This window comes from Protobothrops mucrosquamatus, unplaced genomic scaffold (genome assembly GCF_001527695.2).
Source record: "Protobothrops mucrosquamatus isolate PMUCROS unplaced genomic scaffold, P.Mucros_1.0 scaffold12, whole genome shotgun sequence".
Taxonomy (NCBI): domain Eukaryota; kingdom Metazoa; phylum Chordata; class Lepidosauria; order Squamata; family Viperidae; genus Protobothrops; species Protobothrops mucrosquamatus.
This window is the reverse complement of record NW_015386399.1, coordinates 2,512,756-2,525,070: the sequence shown is the minus strand read 5'-3', so window position 1 is coordinate 2,525,070 and position 12,315 is coordinate 2,512,756. Positions and strand designations below refer to the sequence as shown.

Below are 12,315 nucleotides of genomic sequence, written 5' to 3'. Positions count from 1 at the left end.
TATTATTATTATTATTATTATTATTATTATTATTATTATTATTATTATTATTATTATTATTATTATTTATTGAATTTATATCCCGCCCTTCTCCTTGCGGACTCAGGGCGGCTGACAATCAATTAAAAATACACCAATAACAATTACAAAATTAAAATTAGTTAAAAAGAAATATTTAAATGTTGTCTAATTAAAATATTTATTATTTATTGATGGCTTGATTAAATTTATTTTTTGCCACATAGTGGTTTAGATGACGGAATCCTACAATGTGGTTCAGGTTATCTTGCATCAAGATAACATGAACATTTCATAATTATAAAAATAAGGTAAAATTACAAAAAAAATTAAAACAAATAAAAAAACAAGGGTTTGAAGGGGAGGCATGGGGGTGCCTTCTCTAGTAATGTACTAACCACCATGAGCCACAGTTTCTCCTTCAGAGCCTCATACAAGCTGGCATAGCCAGGTTTTGTTAGAGAATTTTAATTTTCTCTGTTGGTTAAAAATAAATCAGAAGCTCTTACAGTTGACTGCATTTAGCTGATTCAAATAACTCTTTATATTCATATAAAAATATTTACAATACCATACATTCTTCTTTACAGCAACATAGCACAAATGAAGACTTCTTACAGCAGAGACAGACCTGAGACCTGAAACTGAAACCCAGCTTCTAACTCAATACCCTTTTGCACAGACTCAGTAGCACTTTCTTCACATTGGCTGACTGAGTTACCACATGACTCTTCCTGCTCATGAATATTCCAACAGGTTTTAAAGACTTTCCCGAAGGCTAAAAGAGAGGGTGGATCTTACATCCTGTGGCAAGATAAGAACCATGATAGAAAATGCTCTCCTGGATCCTACCAGCTGAAATTGCTTGGCTGATGGGATCCCCAGTAGGCCCCTTCTGCCAGTATGAATGGGGTGGCCAATCCCAATGGAGAAAAATGGGATTGGGATTGGGTGGCCAATCTCAATGGAGAAGTTCTGGACCCATGCTATCAAAGGTTTTAAATGTAACCAACTGATAGTTAAAAGACAGGAGGGAAGAAAGAAAATGCTCAATGGGAGAGGTGGGATTGTCTTTTAATTATTTAATCACCTCCAGTGTGATATTCCCCTGTTAGGAACCCAAGCCATCTGGTAGAGCCAGTTCTTCAGGTCTTTATAGAAGTATGGGAGCAAATCACTTCAAGGGGTAAGATGTTCCAAAGGGCAGGAGCCACAGCAGAAGACCTGACAGTGTGCCTGCAGCATGCCTCCTCTGCCAGCATGGGTGGGGCAGACCAGTTCCAGTGAGATGAGATTGTTCCTCAAGTAACCTTGACCCATGCCATATAGGGGGTTTAAAGATAATAACCAACACCATGAATTGCATTCACAAGTAGAGTAGCAGCCAGTGCAGTTTGTGTAACAGTGGTATTAAACCCTAGGACCTCCAAAACTGTCCATGCTGCTGCGTTTTGGACCACTTGTAGCTTCCGAATACTCTTCAAGAGTAATCTCATGTGCAGTATGTTGCAATAATCCAATCAAAGCTAACCAGGGCATGAGTGACTGAGTTCAGGACCTCAAATCAATATGTATCCTGCTAGTAGGAACATGTAAAGGGTATAAAAAACAGGGAAGATATACTGTATATACAAGATATTGTAACATATTGCAGATCACCGGAATATATTATGATGTAAGAATCTTCATAAATAAATGATTAATAATTGATCTGAGATCAGAATTTCATGAATATGAAAAATAGATATGCAAGTTTAGGATAAGTCTTTTTTGGAGTTTACTTTAGTTCACAGCCACAACAACAACAACAACAACAACAACAATAATAATAAAAAATAATAATAATAAAGTTGGAAGGGACCTTGGAGGTCATCTAGTCCAACCCCCTGCTCAGGCAGGAAACCCTATACCATTTCAGACAAATGGCTGTCCAGTCTCTTTTTAAAAACTTCCAGTGTTGGAGCATTCACCGCTTCTGGAGGCAGGTTGTTCCACTGGTTAATTGTTCTAACTGTCAGGAAGTTTCTCCTTAGTTCTAGGTTGCTTCTGTCCTTGATTAGTTTCCATCTGTTGCTTCTTGTCCTGCCCTCCGGTGCCTTGGAAAATAGCTTGACTCCCTCTTCTTTGTGCATCTGCAGCAAACTGATGATGTCAAAGCATTGACCTGTGGGCAGGGAAGTCATCACATAAATGCTGGCATTATGTACTTGCCTCCTCATGTATGATGCTAGTATTGATAGTTTATGACTTCTCTCTTAGCAAATGTTTGAAGTTACAGTTGTCCCCAAAAAAGGCACTTACCACCTGGATTTGAAGTTCCAATTGTCAGGCTCAGTCTGGGATCATGTGATTGAACTTTGGCAACATAAACACATTTATTTACAGCCGATTGTAGCATCCTGCAATCACTTGATCACATTTTATGACAGTTTATGACACTTCTCATTTTCTCAAGACCATATTCAGTTAATAATACTAACTAGCTAAGAAAAGCTGAAGCCCTGGATTTAGCATTTTTATTTATCTATTTTATCTATTTTAGGCTATTTATTAAGTCAGTCTGTATTTATATAAAAATGTATTTCCAGTAATTGACTTATTCCTTCTACTTTGATAACTACTGCAAGTCATAGAAACAGAGACCAGATTGCATTCAACACATATTTGGTAGTTATTGTGAAAACTTAATGCAAAGAATATGGTGGAGAATCCAGAGAAAGGGACAAGAAGTGGCATGTGTGAATAAGTGTAAAAGGATAAACACAGGAAGAATGGGTGGTAACATAGCCCAGAACAGAGAAAACCTAGTACTAAAGAAATGGGAGCAGAGATATGTACTTGGCATTCTGATCAGCCATCTGTTATGGGGGAGGAGCGATAGGATGTAAGCAAGGATATCAACAAGAAAGAAGGCAGGAAATCCCTTGGAAGCTTCTAATGTGGCCACTACTTATATTTCCCATAAGCAGTCATTTGCTAATAATTTTTCCAGACCTTGTTATCTCTGATGAATAAAGCTAATGCCATTAAAATGTTTACGTAAGCAGACTTTTTTGTGCTGGAAGATTAAAAAATATATGCATTCATGTGCTAGATTTAGAAAAGTGGGATTTTTGTATGTTTTGTTGTTGTTGCTAATGTTGTTCGTTTGTTTGTTCTCATTTTGTTTTGCTTTCTCATCGAATTCCAGATACTCAAGTTTAAGAACTAAATGCATTAGATATTTTCACATTTCTAATCAATGTATTCAACGAGGAAAAATGCTGAATAATTTTATGAATAGTCATTTTTGTCTTTTTCATCTTCATTTGTAGTTGGACACAATGGTCATCATGACCTTTACATTTTTAAAGAAGCAATCACTACAGTTTTAATATAAACTCCATGCCTGCATTATATTTTGAATCAAATAGTATGGCAATGACATAATGGCCACAAAAATGTGGGATAGAATTGTTCATTTAATTTATAGATCTAATGATATAATGCTCCTTTAGGACCTTTTGGAATTCTCCTTTTGGCAAAAAAATTACTCCAACGAATTAATAATTTACTGCCAAATTTTGGCAATATGATCTTGGAGGCACCATGAACTGCATGCTGATTTTTCCTCTTTTGGTTTTCATTTACAAAACCTCTTTTGGTTTTCATTTACAGTTGTGTATGTTAAAACTATACTACAAGCTCTTGAAATTTATAACCTGGTTAAAAAAATAGATGAGGGTGGTTTATTCTTTCTTTTTTCTGTAGTATCAGTCTCTCTAATTGATTTTATTACATTAGAATATAAGAGGTCACTTATCGTGAAAGAATAATTTGAGTCTTTGAAAATATTTGAGAGTTTGTTGCAATCTGGTGTTTGTCAAAATACAATTGATGAAAGATGTTTAGTAAAAATCCTACTTGTACAATTATAAATTTGTAAAATTTCTCATTTTGTCTGCTAATAATGGACTGTCTTCTATTGGAATAGAATAGTCTTAAAACAGAGATTATCAACCTCATGCTCAGATATTTTGGCTTATAAAAGTCAATCGTCCTTTGCTACCGGCCTACCGTATTCATTTGAAGGATGAAAACAGAAATAAAGAATATATGGAAAGGACTTCTAGCTTAAAGTATTTGTGTGCAATATGTTAGCCCTGTAACTCTGTGGAGAATTTCTAACATGACCCAGGAAAATCCCTAACATAGCCCACACAGTTTATGTTGAAGTCCAACAAATGAAAAACAGCAAGATGACATTCTTGCTCAAAACTAGTTTGCTGAAACAGACATCCCTTTTCATTTAAATCACTTCATATCATTATTAATAAAATTGTAATTTTGATGAGCCATTGCTTGTCAATTAAGATTATATAGATATAATGGTCTAATTCAGTACAAATCACATTTATGTCTTCAAATACTCTGCTTTTCATTTGTGTTGCAAAATAATAAGACTAGCACACAAGATTTGCTTTTATTACAATAATTGTTCTTTCAGACTGGAAAAACAATTTTGGTGACAAATGATTTCTCTCTTTGTTTCCCTTTTCCAAATGGGATGTGTCCCTGGGCCACATGTTCTTTTCTGTAGTCACACTTATATGTGCATACTTTAATTTTAAGTTCAGATTTAGACAGTAATCTATAGATGATCTTTTGGAGCCAAAAAAATTAAAAAATAATAATATTGCAAGTAAAGAGGCATTTTTTAAAAATTAGATTATTCTGTCTCATTAATTGAAGGAGATTTTTTAGTTAAAAATAGAGTCACTCTATTCATAATGCAATTCTATCTGCATTCCTATAAAAATTGCAAAGTCTCTTACTTTCATTAAACCAAGAGTTTTCCAGTATTCCAAGAAATCACATCATTCTATAGACAACCAAATTAATTTTTTTTAGCAGAATCAGATGCAAAGATGGGCATGATAAAGGACCAAAATGGCAGGGACCTAACAGAAGCAGAAGAGATTAAGAAGAGGTGGCAAAATTACACAGAAGAACTATACAAGAATGAGCTTAGCGTCTCTGATAACCACAGTGGGGTGGTCACTGACCTCGAGCCAGACATCCTAGAATGTGAAATGAAATGGGCCTTAGGAAAGCTGAGCAACAACAAAGCTAGTGGAGGTGACAGTATTCCAGCTGAGCAATTCAAAATCTTAAAAGACGATGCAGTAAAAGTGCTACACTCAATTTGCCAGCAAATTTGGAAAACTCAACAATGGCCACAGGATTGGAAAAGGTCAGTTTACATTCCAATTCCAAAGAAAGGCAATGCCAAAGAATGTTCAAACTACCGCACCATTGCACTCATTTCACATGCAAGTAAAGTTATGCTAGACTCCAGCAGTATGTGGATCTAGAACTTCCAGAAGTACAGGCAAGATTTCGAAGAGGCAGAGGAACTAGAGATCAAATTGCCAACATATGCTGGATCATGGAGAAAGCTAGGGAGTTCCAGAAAAACATCTATTTCTGCTTCATTGACTATGCTAAAGCCTTTGTGTGGATCACAGCAAATTGTGGCAAGTTCTTAAAGAGATGAGAATATAGACCATCTTATTTGTCTCTTGAGAAACCTATATGCGGGTCAAGAAGCAACAGTGAGAACTGGACATGGAACCACTGATTGATTCAAAATTGGGAAAGGAGTCCGGCAAGGCTGTATTTTGTCACCCTGCCTATATAACTTATATGCAGAGCACATCATGAGAAAGGCAGGGCTAGATGAATCAAAAGTTGGAATTAAGATTGCCGGGAGAAATATCAACAACCTAAGATATGCAGATGATACCACTCTAATGGCAGAAAGTGAAGAGGAACTAAAGAGCCTCTTGATACGGGTGAAGAAGGAGAGTGCAAAAGTTGGCTTGAAACTCAACATTAAGAAAACCAAGATCATGGCATCTGGCCTTCTCAATTCCTGGCAAATAGATGGGGAAGAAATGGAGGTAGTGACAGATTTTATCTTCTGGGTTCCAAGATCACCACAGATGGGAACTGCAGCCAAGAAATTAAAAGACGCTTGCTCCTGGGGAGGAAAGCTATGGCAAATCTAGAGAGCATACTACAAAGCAGAGACATCACCCTGCCAACAAAAGTACGTATAGTCAAGGCCATGGTTTTCCCAGTTGCAATGTATGGCTGTGAAAATTGGACCATGAGAAAGGCTGAGCATAAAAGAATTGAGGCCTTTGAACTATGGTGCTGAAGAAGACTCCTGCGAGTCCCCTGGACTGCAAGGCGATCAAACTGGTCAGTCCTAGAGGAGATCAACCCTGACTGCTCTTTAGAAGGCCAGATCCTGAAGTTGAAACTCAAGTACTTTGGCCACCTAATGAGAAGGAAAGACTTACTGGAGAAGAGGCTAATGCTGGGAAAGATTGAGGGCAATAGAAGAAGGGGATGACAGAATGAGGTGGCTGGATGGAGTCACTGAAGCAGATGGTAGAGGACAGGAAGGCCTGGAGGAACATTGTCCCTGGGGTCGCGATGGGTCAGACATGACTTCGCAACTAACAACAACAACAACAACAGTAAAGAGGTCCTATAGTAAGATTGCTAGATGGTGTATTATATGATTAAATACTTGTTTGAACATGGTTAAAAGAATAGACAAAGTTTGGACACAAAGGGACCTTATAGTAAGAGGGATAAGATATATAAGTAGTATAATATTTTTATAATATATGAAATGTAAAAATATTGAGACAGTGTATTTGAATGAAAAGTTTAGATATTCAAAGGTAATGAATTTTGAGAAAATTATGACTGATAAGAGTGGTTTCAATACTGATGGGAAATTAAGCTTAAATAAGAACCTTGAAAACAGGAATATAATGATTTAATAAGATGACTTCTATAAACACAATTGAAACGTAAGCTTATTAGAAAAGATGTTATATGTTGATGTTATTGTTATATGTATAAATACTAGAGAAATGTTTATACCCAACTATATATGTATTGAAAGTATTAAAAATTATATTTGTTTAATGTAGACAAAGGGAGAATATTACTGGAAGAAGAAAGGATCAAGGAAATATATTATCAACTAACGTATTGATTAATTATAGAAATTAATTATTATTTATTGTTTTTAAATATATGAACACAGACAACACATTGTTCACTGAGCACTAAAGATTGTTATTGTAAAAAAATTAATAAAATATATTTTAAAAAAGAGTAAAACATTTTAAATAATCCTTAATAAGCTTTTGTCTGGTGTAACATTGTAATAAGCAAATCTCTTTTAGTAATATCTGCTAATAATTATATTATATTTTGCATTCTTGACCCTTTTCCCACACACTCCCTTTCATTGCTAATGAAAGTTATTTAAGTATATAGGATACCTCCTATAGATGTGAAACACATTTTTGACTTTGTCCGCACTGCATGTGATTTGAGAAAAGAGGTTTCAAGTGTGCTTAATCTGTATGATGTAAGTCAGCAAACCCTAATCCGTTTGTATACTTTGAATTACAGATACGGACCCACGTGTATTAGAAAAACAAGAATTACAACAACCCACATATGTTGCTCTCAGTTACATTAATAGGTAAGCTATTCTGTGTATAAATGGAAATATATGTACATTTTTATAAAGTCTGCTTAAAGGACTTGTTGTAATACATTTCAAATGGGACAGGAATATAAACAATTTTACTAAGGTCTATAATTCTGGAGTTGCATAAATCTAGCTTCTTCCAAACATAACTCCTCAGATGTTTTGGCTAGCATAGTTACTTTCAAATTTGGAGGGGGGGTTGTGGATTTTTTAAAAAAACTAATAGATAAAATAGGTCTGTTGAGTTTATTAGTTTTGCTTCTAATTCAGAAAATAAATTGCAGTATTTTGGCAGGGAATTCTGACAAAAGGATTAGAAACGGCCTACAAATAAGGGTCCATCGATTCCATGATTCCATAGCTTTGTATAGCTTTTTTGTATTAATACAAATTAATATTAATTAAGTAATTAGACCTGGATATCCTGGAGGGAGGGGATCAAAAAACCACTATGGTCACCACAACATTAAAATAAAAGTTACAGGGTTTTGATTGCTTGGTGGTGGCTCCTGTCTTGATTGGTTTTGACACACACATCCATCAACATCCTTGATAGTGACCCATTTTAGAATATCCTCTTCTAAACTTCCTGTTCATTTGTACTAATATTCTGAAAGATATTCAGTAATTTCTGGTTTCAAGTTTTTTAAAAGACAAAGTTGCTTATCACAGAACAAAATTCCCTGGCTTTGATTCAAATAACTATGCAAGGAAGTAAAAAATGTTTCAGTATCATCATTCCATTGCAGAAATGCTAGAAGACTTCTTGCATTTGAAGACTATTTTTTATAAATTAGGCCCTGTTTGATCAGGTGCTAACGTGTTATCACTTGCACCTATATTCAAATAAATGTAAAGGAAAAGGGTGGATATAAATGGCAATGAAATGTTAAAATTGTAGCCTTCCAACTCATTTAAGGCATATGGTGAAGTATATAGAACAAATTCTATGACCTTTCCAGTAATATATTGTGATTGGTACTATTTTTAATCATAGCTATACAGTAAAGTGTATTATAATTGGATATTCTTGTTTATAAAGTTTGGTTCTATTTGCATCTTACTGTCTTTCCTGTTATTATAATTTAATATTTTCCCACTTTTTAAATAAATAAAATCGATATGTTTTCTTCCTACATATACTTTCTTTAAAGGCTGTTATTATTTATTGTTTCAGAAGGAATAACAGGTCATTTGTACTTTTTTAAACAAAAATACAATCAGATCTATTAAGATTAGATCTCTGTGTGTATCTATGTCTAAATGTATGATAATGAACAACTAACAATGTTATGTTTTTATCTACCTAATCATATCTTCGCTTCCTATCAGAAAATTATTCTAGAGAAAGAACAACACTGTTGTTAGAATTTGTTGTGGAAGAATCAAATACAGAATTCAAATTTTCAACATTTCTCCCACGTTTCTTGTGTATGTTTTGTGCTGGTCTTTTTTTCCTGAGCATGGTTGGTATTTTTTGGCTTTTTAAGGCCAATACTTGAAATATAAGCCCACTCTTCATGTATAAGATTAATCCATATTTTTCTTTTTATGAAGAATGCTGCCATTTTGAAGGGAGGTAAGTTTTTACATGTAACATATCTGAGTCATTTTTGTGGCATTTGCCTCCTATGTAAAAGTTATTTGCTGAGCAGGCCTGAGAATTAAGGAATAGCATGTTTTAGCAAAAGTAAAATGTTTTCAGTTGTGGTACTGTGGTCAATATGTTTTTATATGTAGCCATCTAATTTCAGTAGATGAAAATAATGCAAAGTATATTCCTTATCAGAAAGAGAAAATTGCTGTGAAATAACTTCCAATAGAAGGCCTTGTTTTTGGCAAAATAGCCAGAGTGGTTTAGTAGTCTATAGTACTATTTCTACCTTATATGTATATTGTTGCATATTCTTCCAGATTTGTTTCAAGTGGTAAACAGAATTAAAATCTGTTCAGAATGGTATTAATTATTTTTAACATTGATGTAATTAAAGTTTTGGACTTGTTGATTCAACAAAACTGGCTATACATTATAATTATAACTCTGAGCTTATGGTTCTTACAAATGAGGCTAAAATAAAGCCAAATAACACCACAGTGAATGAGTCCTCCATCTTATAAAGTACTGGTGAATCTTTAATTGCTTTTCATTTTCAAGACGTGTGCCTACTTACAATTTTTGTGGATTTAAAATCTTTTTTTAAAATTACAATTAAATAGTTTTAACTGTATGCCACCTAGAGTCACTGTGAGTGAGATGGGTGGTGTCCAAATTAGAGAGAGAGAGAGAGAGAGAGAGAGAGAGAGAGAGAGAGAGAGAGAGAGAGAGAGAGAGAGAGAGCATCTTGGTGTAGTACAGTGTGGTATTTTGAATTAAAGGGAGTATAATATTTTTGTGGCTATGATATCTGTGAGACTACATATTGCTTAACTGTATTAATGCTTTGCAATGCATTCAAACAGAGAAGTGCTGTCTAATTGGTGCAGATCCTACTCATCTACACTGATTACCAAATGATGGTAAAAAAATGTAAGTTTGGCTAAACATGGTCATTGTGTATATTTTAGAATAGGAAAGCTTTTTACTGGCCATTGATTATATTTTCATGTTTTGAGAGGCAGTGACAATGACAGAAAATAGGTGGAACTATATCATATGTTTGGCCAGGGCAATGATTTTTTTGACTATTTTCTAGCTTTGGGTATGGATTGGAAGGGTTTACTTGCTGCAGTTACTTTAAAACTCATAATAACCATTTTTTATTTATTTCCTGGCCAAAAGTATTCATTTTTAGCAATTACAGTCAGCAATTGCTCATGGGACTCAATAAAGGCTTAAGGTTACATGTAGCTGGGGCCTCAGTTCCCCATTCCTAGTAAATTTTATAGCCCAACATCATAAACATAAAAGGGGAATCTAAATTTAGTCATACTAAATTTAGCTATTGAAACAAATTTAAGTTAAGTAAGTCATGCATGAAATTATGATTTCTCTGTATTGGGATTCCACAGGAAAAAAAAATACTTTCAATTACCATAGTCCTAAATTTGCACAAATGGTCCAGTTACCACTACAAGCTTACAAGAAAGAAATTTTGTGAAGCATGAGAAGAAAAAATATCCTTTTCCCCATAAAATGCCATCACATGGATAAATAATAAATAAAAAAATGACTAATTAATCTAAACAAAAGTAATTTTTGAATGGAATAAAAATAAATCCAGATCTGGTTACCTCAATTATAGATTTGAACAGAAGGAAAACTGGAGATTTATTTCAGATTTATGACACCAATTTGTAGAAGTATAAGAATTTATTTAAAAAACCAGAAGGCAGAGTTTGTTTCCAATTATTAAGGAAGGAAGGGAGGGAGGGAGGGAGGGAGGAAGGAAGGAAGGAAGGAAGGAAGGAAGGAAGGAAGGAAGGAAGGAAGGAAGGAAGGAAGGAAAATTAAAAGCTTACTTACTTCCATTCCTCTCTCCTTTCTTCCCAATTAAAGGCATGTATAATTAGGATTATCATTTAATTATGATAAGCTAAATATAATAAAATAGCATGTCTATTTTTATCTTCTGGACAAAAGATTCAGTGTTTATCTGATAACTAACGCCTGCTACTGAATTCATACACACACACATAGCATGTTTGTGAAATTAACCCCTTTCTCTCTCTTGCACATATACATCCCTTCATGAAGCATTTTCCATCTCTCATGTAAGTAGCTCTTTCTCTTTTTTCATATCACACTGAGAAACAATCTGCTCATCCAAATGGCCAATAGAAGATAATAGGCAAGCAAAAGCTGGTTTTTAATGCACATGGGTACAAAGTTTAACTTGAGCAAAAGAATTGATTGGCACTGCAGGTTTTCTAATAATGGCAACTTTTCTTCAATATATTTTAATTCTTTAATCTGCTTCCTAAATAGCTGGAGAAATAGAGATAATATATATATTAAACAGAGCAAGTAGGCAGATGGTTTCCCTCAGAAAAATTACTATACTGCTACCTATGATGAATAAGAAAGCTGACCTAACATATAGTCAGCTGGGCACCGAGGGGTGAGGTTCATCTCTCAGAGATACATCAAAATATGGATAGGAATATAGCTATGATCAACCGATATAATCTACTGATGTTCACAGATACTATTTTACAGATTACTAGATACCAGACCTTGCTTATTAAGTTGGGCTCTGTGAATCATTTTAGGATTGTTGCTTGATTCTAAGATCAGTTGGACTCAATGGCTGCACTGATAGTGTAGTTATGGACCTGGAGGATTTCAACTTGTTTCCTGGGGGAAGGGGGGGGGTGAAGTTTGAGGCAGTTTGGAAGTTTATAGTCATTATTATTATTACTTAATTTCAGTTCAATTCACAGTCTGGAACTGGTAAAAACTACAGTTCATAACCAAGGACTTAAGTGCTGTTAAGGTAATGTTTAAGTACATGGGCAGTTCCAAGTAGAGTAGGGTATTTTTGCGAAGTCAGAATATTCAGGTTTAATACGTTCAGTATTCTATGCACTTTGGGTATTACTATTGGTACAACCATTGATTTCTTCCTCCATTATCTGTAAATCATGATATTTCATTATTTTTTTCTAGATATTTCTCTTTAACTCGTACCTTATGTGGTATTGCAATAGCAATGACTTTTTTCTATTCCACAATAGTGATGTCAAACATGTTGTGGGCCAGTTGTCCAGTTGTTTGGATTCCAAAGTTGTCAAGA

General features: G+C 34.5%; 1 protein-coding gene across 1 annotated transcript in view; it reads left to right on the top strand.

Annotated features, from left to right (window-relative positions):
* Positions 1–12,315, top strand: part of JAZF1 (JAZF zinc finger 1) — a 118,480-nt gene that overhangs the window by 57,557 nt on the left and 48,608 nt on the right. The window contains exon 2 of the mRNA XM_015810597.1: positions 7,501–7,573. Within this exon, the coding sequence (XP_015666083.1) occupies positions 7,501–7,573 (73 nt within the window). The remainder of the gene's footprint in view (positions 1–7,500; positions 7,574–12,315) is intronic.